The sequence below is a fragment of the Microcaecilia unicolor genome, chromosome 3 (genome assembly GCF_901765095.1).
Source record: "Microcaecilia unicolor chromosome 3, aMicUni1.1, whole genome shotgun sequence".
Classification (NCBI taxonomy): Eukaryota; Metazoa; Chordata; class Amphibia; order Gymnophiona; family Siphonopidae; genus Microcaecilia; species Microcaecilia unicolor.
This window is the reverse complement of record NC_044033.1, coordinates 398,661,996-398,681,251: the sequence shown is the minus strand read 5'-3', so window position 1 is coordinate 398,681,251 and position 19,256 is coordinate 398,661,996. Positions and strand designations below refer to the sequence as shown.

At 43.4% G+C, this 19,256-nt stretch overlaps 1 protein-coding gene across 1 annotated transcript in view; it reads right to left on the bottom strand.

Annotated features, from left to right (window-relative positions):
* PKHD1 (PKHD1 ciliary IPT domain containing fibrocystin/polyductin) overlaps positions 1-19,256 on the bottom strand; it is a 980,909-nt gene that overhangs the window by 37,536 nt on the left and 924,117 nt on the right. Inside the window, exon 63 of the mRNA XM_030198735.1 lies at positions 18,026-18,133. Coding sequence (XP_030054595.1) covers positions 18,026-18,133 — 108 coding nt within the window. The remainder of the gene's footprint in view (positions 1-18,025; positions 18,134-19,256) is intronic.

Here is a 19,256-nt window from a genome sequence, read left to right as displayed (position 1 = left end):
TAGGGGCCGCTCATGAAAAGAGACTTACAACTGTTGCTTCCCCCTCCCCCACCATCCCACATACCTTTCCCCCCATCAACTCAAGAAAAAAAAGAACCCAAAGGGCCATTAGTACCTTCAAATTCCTCCCTCACCTTCAGGGAACATAGACTTCTTTAATAATTCCTGCAACCTGCCTGAAAGAAAATGCACCTAGAGGGCCTTCTGACTCTCCTTCTATTTATCTCACTCCTCCCCCCCCAAAAAAAAACAAAAACACATACACACAGCATGGCCAGCTGCATCTATTATGCCTGTTTCCCCATACTCACAAAATTTCCTCTAGACTATTCAGTTGGAGGACAGACTTACTTCATGCCAGCTAGACTTGAGGAACTTTTGAAGGACCTCACATGGTGTTAGGGGAACAGAGTACCATGGGTTTTACTGGCCCAGCAGATATTTTTTCAGGGAGGGGGAGTAGGAGGTTGGAAATGTTCTTGGTCCCTTGAGTAAGAAAGGGTATCTGAAGGGTAGTGTATAGGTCTATATTATCATTATTATGGAGTTCTTAAGTTTTATTTATTTCAGTTTTCTTTTATGTTTTATTGTATAAAATTGTAAACCAATTTGGTCTATTAAGCAGTATATTAAATTTTTAATAAACATAAACATAGTCAACCGCACAGGCTGAAGGGATGAAGAAGTGGTTAAACTTGCAATTAATGTTGAATTCCATTTGGCAGAAGAGAGTTGCTAAGCCTCTTATTATGAGTAATTTAGCTATTCACCACTCGCATGGCTATGTAGAAAGAAAAGTTCACCTGGGTTACTTATAAGTCCAAACTCTTTGTGCAGCAGTCTGTCAGATTAAACTAATGCAGGCAGTTTTGCCAAAACATGGCCTGTGTCAGATCCTGTAAGATATGACAATAACGTGCTTCCTTGATCCACCTTTGGGCCTACATCATGTCTTTGTTGGGCAGTCTGCCAGTGCTCCAGCACCACCATTTCTTCCTCTCCTAAGAGTTCTTGGTAATTTCCAATGTTCTCCGGCTCCAAGTTCAGCCTCCTCAGCAGCAACAATCACCTTAAGGTTTGGTGATGAAAGATCTCCACCCCACCTAGTGGTGGGAGGCAGTCTTATATAGCTTCAAGGAACTGAAGCATCTCCTCCTCTAAGGTAGTTGGTTCCCTTTTAATTGCAGGGAGTGTTCTAGGTTTGGAACCTCACTTTCCTTGGTTCTGCCAGAGTCTTTTTATGTCATACTGTTTTTTTGCCTGCTGGGGAGCTTTCCTTACTTCTTCTCTTGCTTCCTCACCACAATAAGTACCTCTATGTTCTTAATATATTGCCATCCAGTTCTCATTAGATAGCACAGATACTGTGGTGTCCCAATATCTTCTCCTCTTTACCTCATACCTGATTGCAATATAGTACATAGAGCAAGCTCTGCAGGGCTTTTTTTCCCATAATGATCATTTAATTCACATGTACATACAGTAATGGGGAAAGCCCTGAGGAAACCTTTTTAAGACTCTCGGTTATACTCTTGCCTTAATATTCTTTAAATAAAGATTAAGCAGTTCCCTTCTCCTTGCTAAAGATCTCTCTTACAACTTTTCAAATAATAAAATGCATAAAGTCACTGTTTAATTATATGAACTAAAACAATATAATTTTTAACAACATAGTATATCAGTGAGGTCCTAGATTTCAGAATCTAAACGTACTGCCATTGCTGTGATGTAAAACCAATTTTCAATGTCATTACACAAAACACATGGTTGGTAATTTGTACAGCAACTGGTCAATTGCATCTTCTTCACAGTCTTCAAATTAGAAAGTAAATTATAGTGTAATTTGGTAGATATTTATGCTCCTAGTTGGTTAAATAATAAATATTGGAGACTGTAGATTTAGACGTAAACAATGTGATTTAGAAATCTTTAAGCTAAATGAAAAACAAAGCTCTTCTGCTAATTTGTTTCTTGTTTATAAATCAAGCCATTATAAAAATGCCTATAGAGTTGACATGTGAGTCACCAAACTACACTAGCTACTCATGCATAGTATTCAATTCCTTAGTAACAAACAACATATGGAGTAAAACAAACAAATTTTTAAAAACTTAAACTAATTAAAAAAAATGTGTTGTTCCACACAGATCTAATGGAATCTACATTCCAGGATGCATGGACCCATGTCAATGCATAAATATTTGTTACCATACATTCAGTCTGTTAGCACGTTTTACAAAATGCAGTGTGTGCAAAAGTGATTCAGTGAATGTTAACCTATGAATTAACATACATACAAATTTTTTGCACACATTAATAAATTTTAATTATAATGAATCTGTGATACAAATCAACAACCTTCATCCAAAATTCAGAAATAGGACTCAAAGCAAGAAGTGAAGGATTAGCCTAACAGGTAGTGCCATGGCTTGAGACCCTGGGGAATGAGTTTCAATTCCCACTGCAGCTCTTTGTGACTCTAAGCAAGTCGCTTAAACCTCCATTGCCCCAGGTGCAAAACTTAGGGGCCCTTTTACTAAGCCGCGTAAGCTTCTACGCACACCCAACGTGTGCCAAAATGGAGTTACTGCCCGACTACCACATGACTCTTGCGGTAATTTCATTTTTGACGTATCTGAAAAATATTTTTTATTTTCGGGCATGCATAACGGACGCGTGCCAAGTGGTATTTGATGTGTGTAGGTCATTACCGCCCAGGTTCTTTACCGCTAGGTCAATGGCTGGCAGTAAGGTCTTAGACCCAAAATGGACGCACGGCAATTTTGATTTTGCCGCATGTCCATTTTTGGTCAAAACAAAAAGGTCTTTTTTACAGGTGCGCTGAAAAATGGATCAGTGCACGCCTAAAACCCGTGCCTACACTATCGCAAGCCATTTTTCAGCACGCCTTAGTAAAAGGACCTCTTAGATTGTGAGCCCACTAGTGACAGAGAAAGTACCAGTATATAATAAATGTAAACTACTTTGAGTGTACCATAGAAAGTCAATATATCAAATTCATGGCCCTATAAACTTTACCATATAAAAAAAACACATTCCTAGTATACATGGATAAAACAATACTCCTATCAGAATCTTTTTGGACTGCAAGAAATGCACTGAATACTGGATGTGAATAAGACACTAAGAGGCCCTTTTACTAAGCTGCAGAAGTAAATTGGCTTAGCACATCATATCTCAGGTCTTTTCCATGTGCTAAACATATTTCTAGTACAGCTATTGCACTAGCTGAACAGCATTTCCACACTCGTTCTTGGCCCCTGACATGTCCCTTCCAAAAAACTTTTAAGTACATACCGCATGCTTGGCACACGCATGCACAATGCTTTAGCACATTCTGCATTAGGCCATTTTTCCTGCATTGAATGTGCTTAGTAAAAGGACAGCAAGCCATATTATAGCTGGAGTTATTTTACCACCTAGGAGCATCAGGCCATCAAACAGCAGCCCAGTACTCCCAGGCTTAATTTAAAGGGGCTGGCAAATGTATAAGTAGATGAGACCAGAGTAACCCCACCCCACTCCCCACTCCCCCCTCTCCCCCTCTCTCTTCAAATTTTAGAGTGGTTTAATTTTATTATGCCTTTAAACTACTTCTCTGCAATATCCAAAGTTCTATGTGGAGTACAAAAACCATACCTAAATAAATAATATTGTCTATATAGTATAGTAAATATACTTCTAAAGAAAAGTCATCAATATATTTAGGAAATCAGTTACTTAACTAGTCATTTTATACTTTGTACGTAAATATGCTGGATGTGAAAATATCTTCACAATGAGGTTAATGGATATCTTTCTAAGCTTAACAACACCACAGATTTGAATGTATCACTACTCTCTGTGTTAAGGGCAAGCTCTAGTTCTTTTGCGTTCCTCGAGGGGCATAGTAACACAGTTAAGAATTTTATTACCAGGAAAAAGGATGCTAATAAAGAGGGCAAATAGGGAATTTATTATACCTGTTTACCGTATGTTGTGCTTTTATTAGTCACCTCAAAAGAAAACATGGAATGCTATAATTTTATAAGGAAGTTGTAAAGAAACAAGGCATTTTCCAATTTCTGTTATTTTATAAGATAAAAGTGTCAAATCTATTTTACCTTGTAATTAATGGTGATCATTCAGTTTTTGGTCTTTTGAAGAAATAAATAAATGCTGGTAAAATAATTTTTAAGTAGGTGGTATATCAAAGATACACCCCCTACCCTTACCCATAAAGCCTCAAGAAATTTCGGGATTCTTCTACTAAACCATGGCAAAATCTGGGCTTATCATATGCTAATACTGGACTTTCCCCTGCACTCAGCCCAGATTTACCACAGCAGTATATTAAGGATTTCTTTTTACAGATCCCACACTAATTTTTTCCATTAGCTCAAGAGACTTGCAAAAAGATAACATGAGACAACTAATCACCTCCTATTTAGAAGGTGCAAAATGCTCCCACCATAAGTCTACATTATCTAGTTAGCATGTTCGCATTAGCGCATGTTATCTCAATAACACTTCCATAACAATTCTCCACACATGTCACACTTCATCCCAAAAAATATTTACAAAAAAATTTATAACATGTGATTAGTGCATGCTAAAAGGCAAACCACTGCAAAACACTTAACACTCCCAATCAAAGCTAGAATAACATTCAGACTATGTACATTTGTTTTCAAAACTCTATATGGCTCAATACACGATTATATGCAACCTTTAATTAATCTCCCTCTTTGCATCGCTCTCCCAGGTTCAAGAAATTATCTAACCCTCCACTATCCCAGTTGCAAAAATGTGATCTACAAGTCAATCTGTATGTCAGGATTCTCTTACATCTGTACCAAATGGTGGAATTCCCTGCTGAATTTCATCAGATGGGAACCTAATTATTTGATATTCCGGAAATACCTTAAAGCCTCTCTGTTTAAGCACTTCCTCATGGATGATCATAATTCATTTAAACCCCTAATTGTACAATTATTCCAAATTTCTCAGGTCCATTCTAATTGCTATTATACATGAATGACTACAAATTATTGTTTGCGTCTCGCATTTGTTTCCATATTGCATATTGTAATTACTCAATCTTCATTAATTTTGTTATTACTATTTAATGTATAATATCCCGCATCACGTTTTGTATTGTTAGCCACATAGAGCCTGATCTATAGGGATAATGTGGGATATAAATAAAATAAATAAACACATTTTGCAGTAGGCCTTTTTTCCAGCATTAAGCAAACGATAGCACTTAGCGCGGTTTACTCAAAGGGATACTCTAATAACCAATAATAATTTGTTCTTAAATGCTAATAGATGTAAACCACAACCTGAGTTACTATGTAAGGGGTCAACGTTTAAGGCGATTTAACCAGCCAGAAATGGCTCCTGACCGGTTAATTTGCTTGTTCGGGGCTATCCACTGATATTCAGTGGCATTTAACCGATTAGTGCCACTGAATATTATATCACAGACTGTTACTCAAAGCAGCTCATTTTATGGGAGGTCTGTGGGCGGAGTAACACTTATGCAATTAAGTGCCGATATTCAGAACTTAGGGGCCTTTTTACCAAACTGCAGTAAAATGTGGCCTTAGCGTGTCCTTATGCAGGTCATTCCCACCACTAAGGCCATTTTTACTGCTGGGGTAACTTGGCCAATTTTTCTATTTTCTCCCTTAATGGCCATGCGCTAATTTTCCCATTAGCGCTTGGCCATTAATGCGACAGCCCCTACCGCCACCCATAATGTAGGTGGTAAGGGATCATAGCCATGTGCTAATCTGCAGCAATATAGCTCCCAACACTAAAAAATATTTTTTTAGTGTGTAGGTAGCACGCGCACATGCAAAAATTAACACGAGAGGCCTGGGTGTGCTCTGCAGTAGGCCCTTTTTTGCTGTGGTAACACGCGTTAGTGCTCACTGGAGTTTAGTAAAAGGGCCCTTTAACTGCCTAAGTTTAGCAGTCAAATCAGACCTTTTAAAAGTTAGTCAAATCTTTATGCAGTGTCGCTTACACAGTTAAGTGCTGAGTAAGGCACATAAACCCAGTTATGGCCCGTCATTGAATAACTATGAATAACGCCAGCGGCAGCTAAAAAACTCTCACTGCTGCCAGCTGGAAATTGACCCCTAAATGTTAATATACCACCAGTACAAGAACTAGCATGGGATTACAAAACTTTACATGAAATAAATCATAAAGAAAACATTAAGGGGTCTTTTTACCACGCTGCGGTAAAAGGACCCCTGGGGTGGCATCAATGTATGGGTTTGTCACATGCCGAGGTCCCCTTTTACCACAGTGGGTAAAAGGTTTTTTTTTTTTACCAGTAACCAGAGGGTAATAACATTTTTTCCTGGTCTGAGTAACATAGAGGGCCATAATCGAACAGGGCCAGCCATCTATAAGGGTGACCATCTCTAACGCCGGCCCCATTAAGCGGCGTACTCGACCGTATTATCGAAACAAGATGGCCGGCCATCTTTTGTTTCGATAATACGGTTGGGGCCGGCCAAATCTCTTAGAGATCGGCGGCGTTAGAAATGGCCGCCATTGGTTTTCGCCGATAATGGAAACTAATGGCGGCCATCTCAAACCCGGCCAAATCCAAGGCATTTGGTCATGGGAGGAGCCAGCATTTGTAGTGCACTGGTCCCCCTCACATGCCAGGACACCAACCGGGCACCCTAGGGGGCACTGCAGTGGACTTCACAAAATGATCCCAGGTACATAGCTCCCTTACCTTGTGTGCTGAGCCCCCCAAATCCCCTCCAAAACCCACTACCCACAACTGTACAACACTATCATAGCCCTTAGGGATGAAGCGGGGCACCTACATGTGGGTACAGTGGGTTTTGGGTGGGTTTTGGAGGGCTCACATTTACCACCACAAGTGTAACACGTAGGGGGGGATGGGCCTGGGTCCGCCTGCCTGAAGTGCACTGCACCCACTAAAACTGTGCCAGGGACCTGCATACTGCTGTCGTGGAGCTGGATATGACATTTCCAGCTGGCATAGAGGCTGGCAAAAAATGTTTTTTTATTTTTTTTTTTGGTGACCATTGGGGGAGTAAGGGGAGGTCATCCCCCATTCCCTCCGGTGCTCATCTGGTCAGTTGGGGCACCTTTTTAAGCCTTGGTCGTGAACAGAAAGGGACCAAGTAAAGTCGGCCAAATGCTCGTCAGGGCCAGTTTTCTTTTTTCCATTATCAGCCGAAGCCGGCCATCTCTTAACCACACTCCCATCCCGCCTTCGCTACCCTGCCAACATGCCCCCTTGAACTTTAGCCGTCCCTGCGACAGAAAGCAGTTGAAGCCGGCCAAAATCGGCTTTCGATTATACCAATTTGGCCGACTTTAGGAGAAGGGCGGCCATCTCCAGATTTGTGTCGGAAGTTGGCCGGCCTTCTCCTTCGATAATAAGCAGGACAGTAACATAGTAAATGACGACAGATAAAGACCTGTAAGGTCCATCCAGTCTGCCCCACAAGATAAACTTATTTTAAATGGTATGAGTTACTTTATATGTATACTCAAGTTTGATTTGTCCTTGCCTTTCTCAGGGCACAACCCATAGAGAAGTCTGTCCAGTACTGTTCTTGTACTAAGTTCTGAAGCTAACGTCGAAGCCTCTTAAAATTTACACTCCAGCCCATCCCTATCTATTCAGTCATGATCAGGGCGTAGACCGCAGAAGTCTGCCCAGCTCCAATTTTGTTTTCTAATTACCGGCGTCGCCACCCAAACGCCACTAAGATTCCATGGAACCATTCCTTCTAAACCAGATTCCTTTGTGTTTATCCCACGCATGTTTGAATTCCATTACCGTTTTCATCTCCACCACCTCCCGTGGGAGGGCATTCCACATATCCACCACCCTCTCCGTGAAAAGATATTTCCTGACATTAGTCCTGAGTCTGCCCCCCCTTCAACCTCAATTCACATCCTCTAGTTCTACCGCCTTCCCGTCTCCAAAAAAGTTTCATTTGAGGATTAATACCTTTCAAATATTTGAATGTCTGTATCATGTCACCCCTGTCTCTCCTTTCCTCCAAGGTATACATGTTCAGGTCAGCAAGTCTCTCCTCGTACAGTTTGCAACGCAAATCCAATACCATTTTTGTAGCTTTTCTTTGACTGCTTCCAGTCTTTTTACATCTTTAGCAAAATACGGCCTCCAAAACTGAACACAATACTCCAAGTAGGGCCTCAGCAATGACTTGTAGAAAGGCATCAACACCTTCTTTCTTCTGCTGGTTATGCCCCTCTCTACGCAGCCTAGCATCCTTTTGGCCACGACCGTTGCCTTGTCGCATTGTTTCTTCACCTTTAGATCCTCAAACACCAACACCCCAAAGTCTCTCTCCTGAGTCGAGCTTACTAATCTCTCCCCTCCTATCCGATATCTCTTGTTTGGGTTTCTGCACCCCAAGTGCATCACTCTACACTATATAAGGAGGTGGAACATCTAATGTGCTATGATGGTTCCTTCTGTGACACTACCACATATTCCTTTTGGGGATATAATGGTTGGAATGGGTACGGGCTGAGCTCATTAATACACACTTTACTCTGTGAGAGATATCTTTTGTATTGAGTTGTTATTTTTGAATAATTTGTCTAATTCTGAGGTTTAATAGTGAGCAAACGTTAGACTCAGGAAGTTTTTTTACAAGTTCTTCCAGTAGTATAGCACATTAAATTTTAACTGCCAGACCCTCGACCATTCTTCTAACGTTCGTAGATCCCTTCTCATCATTTCTACTCCCTCCATGGTATCCACTCTATTGGCTATTTTCGTGTCATCTGAAAAAAGGCACACCTTTCCTTCCAACCCTTCAGCAATATCTTCCACAAATATGTTAAACAGAATAGGCCCCAGCACTGACCCCTGAGGAACTCCACTGCTCACCTTCCTGTCCTCCGAGAGGATTCCATTTACCACCACCCTCTGCCACCTGTTGGTCAACCAGTTTCTTATTCAGTTCACCACTTTCGGTCCTAAGTTCAACCCTTTCAGCTTATTCATGAGTCTTCTGTGAGGGACCGTATCAAAGGCTTTGCTGAAGTCCAAGTAGGTTACATCTAGTGCACGTCCCTCATCCAGTTCTTTGGTCACCCAGTCAAAGAACTCAATAAGATTCATTTGGCAAGATTTTCCTTTGGTAAAGCCATGTTGCCTCGGGTCCTGTAACCCGTCGGCTTGTAGAAAGTTAACTATCCTTTCTTTCAGCAGCAACTCCATTATTTTTCCTACCACCGACGTGAGACTTACTGGTCTGTGGTTTCCCACTTCTTCCCTGTCTCCACTTTTGTGAAGAGGGGCCACATCCAGTCATCTCCAATCTCGCGGAACTTCTCTCGTCTCTAAAGATCTATTAAATACAATTTTTAAGGGGTCCCACCAGGACTTCTCTGAGCTCTTTCAGTATCCTGGGATGTATCCCATCCGGCCACATAGCTTTGTCCACCTACAGATTTTCCAGCTGTTTATAAACTCTTTCTTCTGTAAACGGCGCAGTATCCACTCCATTCGCAGACATTCCCTCAGCAGCCAATCGCGGTCCTTCTGCAGGATTTTCCTCTGTGAACACCGAAGAGAAATAATTGTTTAGCACATTCAATTTATCTTCATCACTCTCCACATAGACATTCTCATTATCTTTCAGTCTTGCAATTCCATTCGTATCTCTTCTCCTTTCTCCAATATATCTGAAAAAGGTCTTGTCACCTCTCTTTACATCTTTAGCCATTCTTTTCTTCTGCTCGTGCTTTCACTAGCTGTATTTCCCTCTTCGCTTCTTTGAGTTTAATTCGATAATCTTTTCCGTGATCTTCTCATTGCGTTCTTTTGTATTTCTTGAACAAAGCCTCTTTTGCTCTTATTTTTTCAGCTACTTGTTTGGAGAACCATATAGGCTTCCTACTTCTCTTGTTTTTGTTTACTTTCCTCACAAAAAGATCAGTTGCCATATTTATAGCAGCCTTTAGCTTGGACCACTGTTTTTCCACTTCTCCTATGCTTTCCCACACCAATAGCTCCTTCTTCAGGTATTCCCCCATTTTATCAAAATCAGTACAGTCTGGAGGCCAATATCAAGTCAGACTTTCTACTTTTCAGGTTGATTCTACTTTTGAGCCAGATGATCATCACAAACGTTTTAACCTTAAGCTTGCTATTGCACTGCATCATATTACATCCAACTGGAAGAAACACTCAAATTTCAACTTTACTGAATGGTGGCACCATCTAAGTGTAATTAGAAAATATGAATCTGCTCTGGCTCTCAAACAAAATCACTTTCTGCCTGAAGTAATGTCCAGTTGCTCCTGGCTAGTCCTGCACCACAATCAAAATATTTCCTTTAGCGGTAGTCTTACGCAACTACCACTAGGGGACTTATTCCCATATAAGGAATAGGAATATGCCCCCTTGCAGTAGTCATGTGAGACTACTCCTAGGGGCACCGTTATGAATTTAGGGTAGGACTGCTCCAGGACAAGCACCTTTCAGGACCCCCTGATGACCCACTTGGACTATGAGGGCCCTCCAGACCTCCCCTGCAAAACCAATGAGATAGGGGTACAGAGGGGTACAGAGGGGCATGGGGTACAGAGGGGCATGTTCTTGTGGGTATGGTCGGGCCTTCTGGTAGGGGTTAAGTTGGGGGGGCAGATAACTGGGGGGGGATCCTGTACTGATTAGTGCAGAATACACCTACTGTCTGCCCCTAGACTCATGTGGAAAGTGTGTGCTGATAAAAAAATTGCTGCTGGACATCTGAGCAGGTCCCGCAGTAAGGCCTTTTTTTGCTGTGGTAAGCACATGTTAGTGCTTACTGAATCTTAGTAAAAGGGCCTCTAAACTAATAAATTGTACTCTAAAGGTGTTTATGTGGATAGGAGGAAAGTAATTTTGAAGTATTAGTGTGTCGTTTGAGGAAAGTGAGGTGGTTTTTAGCTATTTTTCCCTCTGAAAAAGTGAGAGAAACTTGTGAGCCTCTTGAAGCTAGAATCGTTGCTCACAAGTAACAAGAATAGAAGATCTGGGGCATTGAACAATCAGTGGAGATAAAACAAAAATATGGTGGTTTTATTCTGAGCAAGGTTTCTCTTTAACAGTGGCAAAGAGAAGGAACCAGCCACTAATTCCATCTGAGACAGAAAGTGTTTGGCTTATGAGCTGTATGTGAAAAACTAGTTGCTGCACTGAAGGTTCTGTGAATGGCTGAGTGACACAGCTCTGTGTGCTGAAGTATAAGGGCCTGGTTAATAAACTGAAGAACTGCAGCTCACGCTGAAGTCTTGTTAGCTTAGGGAATTAGTGATTAGCATAGCAGGAAGACCTTAATTAGGGATTAAGAATTATTTTATTTCTTTAGCTAGACTCAGTGAATGAATTTACCATAGAGGAACATAAGGCCAGACACACCTGTAAAAGTGTAAGAAGATGGGTTTCTTTTTACTTATTTATTTAAAACTAGTAAAAAAGCCCCGTTTCTGATGCAAATGAAACGGGGGCTAGCAATGTTTTCTTCTGTGTGCATGTGGGAGTGTGTGTGTCCGTGCCCTCTGGCCTCTCTCCCCTCCACCCTCTGAGTCCTTCACTGTTACAGAGCCAGCGATTTGATTTCGTGCTCTGCTGTTTTCCTTCACTGACTGTGTTACAGAGAGGGCGGGGCAGACACTCATAGGGAAACCGGATATCTCGCCCCTTCACACTTCTGGTTGGAGGCTTCATAGAACGTTGGTGTTGCCTTTTATATAGAGAGATTAGACAGTAGTTAGCAGTCTTAAAGGACAGACACCTGTGTCTGGAAGGAAAGAATGCATGAGCCCCTATGAGAAAAGAGAGAAGAGAGAGAAAGAGAGAGAAAGAGAGAGAGAGAGAGAGAGAGAGACTGAGAAACATCAAGAATAAGAAACATACACTTGCCTAAGTTCACATCCAGAAAGATATTTTACTACTACTACTAACTAGCATTTCTAAAGCGCTACTAGGGTTACGCAGCGCTGTACTGCGATATCTGATTGGAAGCCAATGAAGTGATTTGAGGAGAGGGGTGATATGAGTATATCGGTTTTGGCGGAATATAAGACGTGCGGCAGCGTACTGAACTGATTGAAGGGGGAATAGATGGCTGAGTGGGAGGCCGGTGAGGAGTAAGTTGCAGTAATCAAGGCGAGAGGTAATGAGAGCGTGGACGAGAGTTCTGGTGGTGTGCTCAGAGAGGAAAGGGCGAATTTTGCTGATGTTGAAGAGGAAGAAGCGACAGGTCTTGGCAGTCTGTTGGATATGCGCAGAGAAGGAGAGGGAGGAGTCGAAGATGACTCCGAGGTTGCGGGCAGATGGGACGGGGAGGATGAGGGTGTTATCAACAGAGATAGAGAGTGGAGGAAGAGGAGAAGTGGGTTTGGGAGGAAAGACGAGGAGCTCGGTCTTGGACATGTTCAGCTTCAGGTGGCGGTTGGACATCCATGCCGCGATGTCGGATAAACAGGCCGATACCTTGGCCTGGGTCACCGCGGTGATGTCAGGTGTGGAGAGGTATAGCTGAGTGTCATCGGCATAAAGATGATACTGGAAACCATGAGACGAGATCAGCGAGCCCAGGGAAGAGGTGTAGATTGAGAAGAGAAGGGGTCCAAGGACAGATCCCTGGGGAACTCCAACAGATAGTGGGATGGGAGTGGAGGAAGATCCATGGGAGTGTACCCTGAAGGTGCGGTGGGAGAGATAAGAGGAGAACCAGGAGAGGACAGGGCCTTGGAATCCAAAAGAGGATAGCGTGGCAAGAAGTAAATCATGGTTGACAGTGTCAAACGCGGCGGAAAGATCGAGGAGGATGAGGATGGAGTAATGACCTCTGGATTTGGCCAGGAGCAGGTCATTGCAAACTTTAGAGAGTGCTGTTTCTGTTGAGTGCAGAGGGCGAAAACCGGATTGAAGTGGATCGAGGATGTCATGAGAGGAGAGAAAGTCAAGGCAGCGGCTGTGAACGGCGCGCTCAAGTAATTTGGAAAGGAAGGGTAAAAGAGAGATGGGGCGGTAGTTAGAGGGGCAGGTAGGGTCAAGTGAAGGTTTTTTTAGGAGAGGTGTGACAACAGCGTGTTTGAAGGTGTCAGGGACAGTTGCCGTGGAGAGAGAGAGGTTGAGGATGCGACAGATGGCGGGGGTGACAGTATGGGAGATAGTGTTGAGTAGGTTGGTGGGGATGGGATCAGAGGAACAGGTGGTGCATTTCGAGGAGGAAAGAAGGCGGGAAGTTTCATCCTCGGTGATCTCAGGAAAGGAGGAGAAAGAGACCTGGGTAGGTTGGTTGAGGGAGAGGGTTAAAGGGTGAAGGGGAGGTGGAGATTTGGTCGTGAACTCAAGGTTGATCTTTTGCACTTTGTCGCGGAAGTAGTTGGCCAGTGATTGAGGAGAGAGAGAAGGGGGAGTAGGAGCGGGGGGCACTTTTAGGAGGGAGTTAAGGGTGGTGAAGAGACGACGAGGGTTGGAGCTGAGAGAATTGGTCAATTGGGTGTAGTAGTCCTGTTTTGCACGGAATAGGGAGGAGTGGAGGGAGGATAGCATGAATTTGTAGTGGAGGAAGTCTGAAAGGGTACGAGATTTCCTCCAGAGGCGCTCAGCGGATCGGGTGCAGGAGCGAAGGTAACGGATGCAAGGAGTCAGCCAGGGCTGGGGATTGGTGCGCTTTGTGGGACGGGAGATGGATGGCGCGAGGGTGTCCAAAGCAGAGGAGAGAGCGGTATTGTAAGCGGAGACCGCTGTGTCGACAGTTACGAGGGACGTGATGGAGGGGAGGAGATTAGAGATAGTAGATGATAGGGTGGAGGGGTCAATAGCCTGGAGGTTCCTGGAGGTGGTGGTTAAAGTTGGACGGGGTGGAGGGGGGGGGAGTGAAGAAGTGTGAATGTGATCAGGTGATGGTCGGAGAGAGGAAGAGCTGAGACGTGGAAATTGGAGGGTGAGCCGGAGGAGGAGAGGACGAGGTCAAGACAATGTCCGTCACGGTGAGTAGGGGTGGTGGAGCATAGCTGGAGGTTGAAGGAGGATGTTAGGGTGAGGAACTTAGAAGTATGGGGGTCGGATAGGTCATCAGCATGTACGTTAAAGTCTCCGAGAATGAGGGACGGAGATGAGGGGTCAAGAAAGACAGAGAGCCAAGCATCAAAGTCGGTAAGGAAGGAAGGGAAGGATTTATCTGGGGGGCGGTAAATGACTGCCACTCTGAGTGGTAGCGGGTAGAATAGCCGGATGGAATGGACTTCGAAGGATGGGAAGCAGTGAGATTGCGGTAGGTGGAGGGGTTGGAAACTACAGGAGGGTGATAGTAGTAGCCCAACGCCTCCGCCACGGCCGATTGGGCGGGGCGTGTGGGAGAAGAGATAGCCTCCATGGCAGAGGGCTGCAACTGAGGCAGTGTCTTCCGGGGAGATCCAGGTTTCGGTGAGGGCGAGCAGTTGAAGGGAGCGAGAGATAAAGAGATCGTGGGTGAGAGGCAGTTTGTTGCAGACTGAGTGGGCATTCCACAAGGCGCATGAGAAGGGGAGGGAGGAGGGGGGAAGGAGGGGAATAGAGACGAGATTGGAAACATCCCGGGACCGTTCACAAGGATAGGATGGGGACAGGTGGGGGGGACCCGGATTAGGGTTAATGTCTCCTGCGGATAGCAGGAGGAGGAGCAAGAGAGTGCGGAGGAGGGTGGGGGAGGTTGGGCGACGAAGGCGACGAAGACGGGGTGTACTTAGGAGGAAAGGGGATGGGTTAATGGCAGGAAGGAAGTGCCGAAGGTTGAGAGCCAGGAAGGAGGAGGGGGACAAGAGGGATGGTGAGGTGAGGGATAGAGGTGAATAGGGTATTGTGGTTGCGGGCAGGGTGGGAGGGCAGCGGGTAGTTCTAATGGTAGACAGTGGGAGTGGGGGGGAAAGAAGATTAGGAAGGGACAGGGCAAGGAAGAGAACATGGACAGGGGCCATAGGTAGTGACTGAGGTGTAGCAGGTGACTATATAGTGACTGAGGTGTTGAGCAGTTAACAGTTAACAGTTAATGGGTGAGTATGTAATGACTGAAGTATTAAGCAGATAGATAGGGCTTGAAGCAAGGTTTTGGGTTGGCGATTAGGTAAGTCTATGGCTGAAAAGCTGGCAGGCAGGTAGGTAAGTCAATGGCTGAGCAGGCAGGTTGATTGGCTAGCAGGCAGGCAGGAACAGGTGATTGGCTAGCAGACAGGTTGATTGGCTAGGGGCTGGATCAGGCGAGTTGAAACATGGTGGAGCAGATGGACTGGAACAAGCAGGCTGGAGCATATGGACTGTAGCGAGCAGGGGGATGCAGGGTCTGGCAGACTGGAACACGTTGGAGCAGCTGGACTGGAACATGCTAGAGCAGCTGGGACAGGCAGGCTGGAACACGCTGGAGCTGATGGACTGGAACAAGTAGGCTGGAGCAGATGGATTGGAGGGAGCAGGGAGAAGCTGGGTCAGGGGGACTGGAACAAGTTGGAGCAGACGGACTGGGAGAGGCTGGGGGAAGCTGGAATAGACGGACTGGAACAAGCTGGAGCCGATGGACTGGAGCAGCCAGGGAGAAGCAGGATCGGGCAGGCTGGAGTAGATGAACAGGCAAGAAGTAGCTGGATCAGATGAACTGGAACAAGCTGGAGCCGATGGAGCAAGCTGGAGCCGAAGGACTGGAGCAGCCAGGGAGAAGCAGGATCAGGCAGGCTGGAGAAGATGAATAAGTAGGAAGAGGCTGGATCAGTTGAACTGGAACAAGCTGTAGCCGATGGGCCAAGCTGGAGCCGATGGACTGGAGCAGTCAGGGAGAAGCAGGATCGGGCAGGCTGGAGTAGATGAACAGGCAGGAAGTAGCTGGATCAGTTGAACTGGAACAAGTTGGAGCCGATGGGACAAGCTGGAGCCGATGGACTGGCAGCCAGGGAGAAGCAGGATCGGGCAGGCTGGAGTAGATGAACAGGCAGGAAGTAGGTACATAATCTGGGGGGTCCTTGGGAGTTCCTCAGAAGTCAGAAAATTCAAAGTGAAATATATAAAGATTTTTTCTAAACTTCTAGGGTAATGGAAATAGTAAAAGTCAATACAGTATAGCCTCATGTATCCAACCTTCGCTAATTCAAACATCCAGTAATGTCATTGCATTTATTTCTATTACTAATCTTTGTTGTAGAGAAAATTTTGAAAATCTGGAACTCTATGCCTTTGTTTATGCATTGTTTGAGGGGTTTATGCAGTGTTTCCTTATCATCTGACTTTTCATTTATCCGACAATGGGTTGATCCTATTTATTATGTTGGATAATTCAGACTGTACTGTATTTGTGAAGTAAAACACTGGGCAGAATACTTATCCAACATCATGCTTGTAATACTGTTACGGCAAGTTAAAATTTCTGGATTTATCCTGAATAAAGTCCAGAAATAGAACCTTTGGATGTTATAAAGATAGGACCCCTTTTACAAAGTGGCGATAAGCCCAACGAAGGCTTACCGCACGCTAAAAGGGAAGTACTGTTGGGCTACCGCAGCAGCTTGATGGTAGTTCTCATCCCCAGCGCACATCATATCTGGCACTACAAAAATATTTTAATTTTTGTATTACCATTGTATACCCAGCGGTAATCGGGCTGTTACTGCCGAGTTAGCGTGTGAGCCCTTACCGCCACCTCAAAGGATGGCTGTAAATGTTCCCTCCCAAAATGGCATGCCATTTCCTGAAAAAAAGAAAAACCTGCATTTTACTTGCTGTGGTAAAAGTGCATCAAAAACACACGCCGAGACCCCTTTTTGCCACAGCTTCGTAAAAGAGGCCCAAAATCTGTATAAAAATTCAACTGAAGGTACTTTAAACTTGAATTTTGTATGGCAAAAAATACTTCAAATTTAAACACATTTGTCATTTGTTTCTGAGAAATTTAAAGTACATATATTTGTATACCTATAGTGTAACACCTATTTTCTGGTCACCATTATCTACGTTTAGCACATTGAGCCTGCAAATAGGTGGGGAAATGTGGGATACAAATGCTACAAATAAATAAATAAATAAAATAAATAAAATAAATACATAAATATTTTTCTCTCTGCTCCTTTGAAGAGCTAAGATAAGGGTTTATTATTATTATTATTATTTGTTTTTTATTTAGGGCTGATTCAGTAAATAGCACTGAAAGTTAGGTGCCAGAATGATTTGCGCTGAAATTACATTCTATAAAGAGTGACCTGTGCCAAGTGCCCTTTATAGAACAGTGCTTAGTGCTGATTCCCGTGACCAACTTTGAACATGTGGACTTTCATCAAGTGAAACCTGGTATAAATCCAGGAGCACAAGTTGAGCATGCAACCCCGAAATTCTACAACATGGGGATTAAATAATGGGAATGACCCTGACACTTCCATGTCCCTCCCATGGCCACACCCCCTTTGGGTTACACATGAGACAATTTCCGTGCACAAATTTACAGAATAGCATACAGACAGAGGTGCATATAAATCCAAATAGCTGCCAATCTAACATCGATAAATGGTATGGATTGGCTTGCTAAGTAATTATTTGGGTAGCATATACATTTTGGCAACCTTTATAGAAGCCGGGAGATAGTGACTCACCTTTTGGAAAGTGTGAAATCCTGTCCAAGGTAACTGCCATAACTAGAAGCTGTAACAGGGTAACTGTAGAGCGAGACCATGTTCTTCAGAAGCATGGTCCCTTATGCATTATCTTCCACAACTCTGCCCAGTCATTGCAGCTTTTGCCTACCAACATACTCCTTGAAAGTCTGAGTCAGTCAGCTTCTCACATTTCACCTTATAATGTACTCCAGATGTGCTATAGTAGCTAACAATAGGAAAATATATATTTCTTGTTGTACATTTATGCATTTTCACTCCTGCCTGATGACGCACAAATGTGATAATCTTTTGTGAAGCAAGTAGTTTATATTATACAAGTCAATAAGAAATATGTAGACATTATCACTACCTGGTGGAGAGGTGACATTGAAAATGAGATACCAGTTTGACCCAGATCTGGAAACTGCCAAATTGGAAAAATTAGCCCAGCCACCTAGTATTTCAGCATTGGTGTCTCCTACAAAATGAAAATTGAAATACTGTTTTTAATATACCATAATGATCCATCCTAAATACTAGACAACAAAACTCATACCAGAACTGGACAAAACAGAACTTTCTATTCTTGAATGCCTAAATTACTCTGTCACGATTGAACTTTAATCGCATTACCATTCTATTTCTCATCACGAAAATGAATTATTTTTACTTGATTGCCTAATCTATTCTGTCACCTACGAACCTTAATGCAATATAACTCTGTATTTCTCATTCCGGAAATGGCGATCGCCATTACGGAACAATGTATGCCACATTGAGCCTGCAAATAGGTGGGAAAATGTGGGATGCAAATGCAACAAATAAATAAATATATTTTAACTTTATATGGTCTATGACAACTAATAGAACAATTATTACATTAACATATCTGCTAATATTCCTTATGCTCATGGCTATTACATTTTTTAAAAAAATGTATCAAGATACTATATTATACGCCAGGGCAAGAGCTTCCACTGCTGCACTGCTGTGTTACTTACCTGCACCACTTACCCCAACCCAATTTTCAACTGCTGCTTTTCCCAGACCTTTCCAGCAAGGAAATGGAGAGTACAGCTGTCATCTTATTATTTGTTTGAATTATTTATTGGAATTTGGGATTTATTAACCATCTTTAAAAAGAGATTCACCCAAGGCTATATACAAGTATAGTTTACATAAACAGCTTGCATTGTGTTAACAGCGTAACAAAAGTTAAATTATTGGATGTAAGCATAAAACGCAACCAACAAGGTAAACTTCGAAATAGGAAAATTTAGGGGGGAAATTATCAAGGTGTGATAAAAGGTGATCTTTTAACACTCCTTGATATACCATGGGATTCAGCAACTAAAGGTAATATAGTACTAGACTACTTCAGGGGCCCCATTTTGGATGTGAACTGCTTTGGCAGGAATGAAAGGGGATTGCTCCTGTGGAGCAACCACTGAACCACCAGGCAAGGGCCCCGAGGCCCTCTTGTGGTGAGGGGGAAGACCTTGGGGATAATCCACACCATCAGGGGTGTCTTCCCTATTACAGATTTTGGTATCATCTGCCAAGACGCAATCCTTACCACACAGCTCTTCAGCAATATCGCT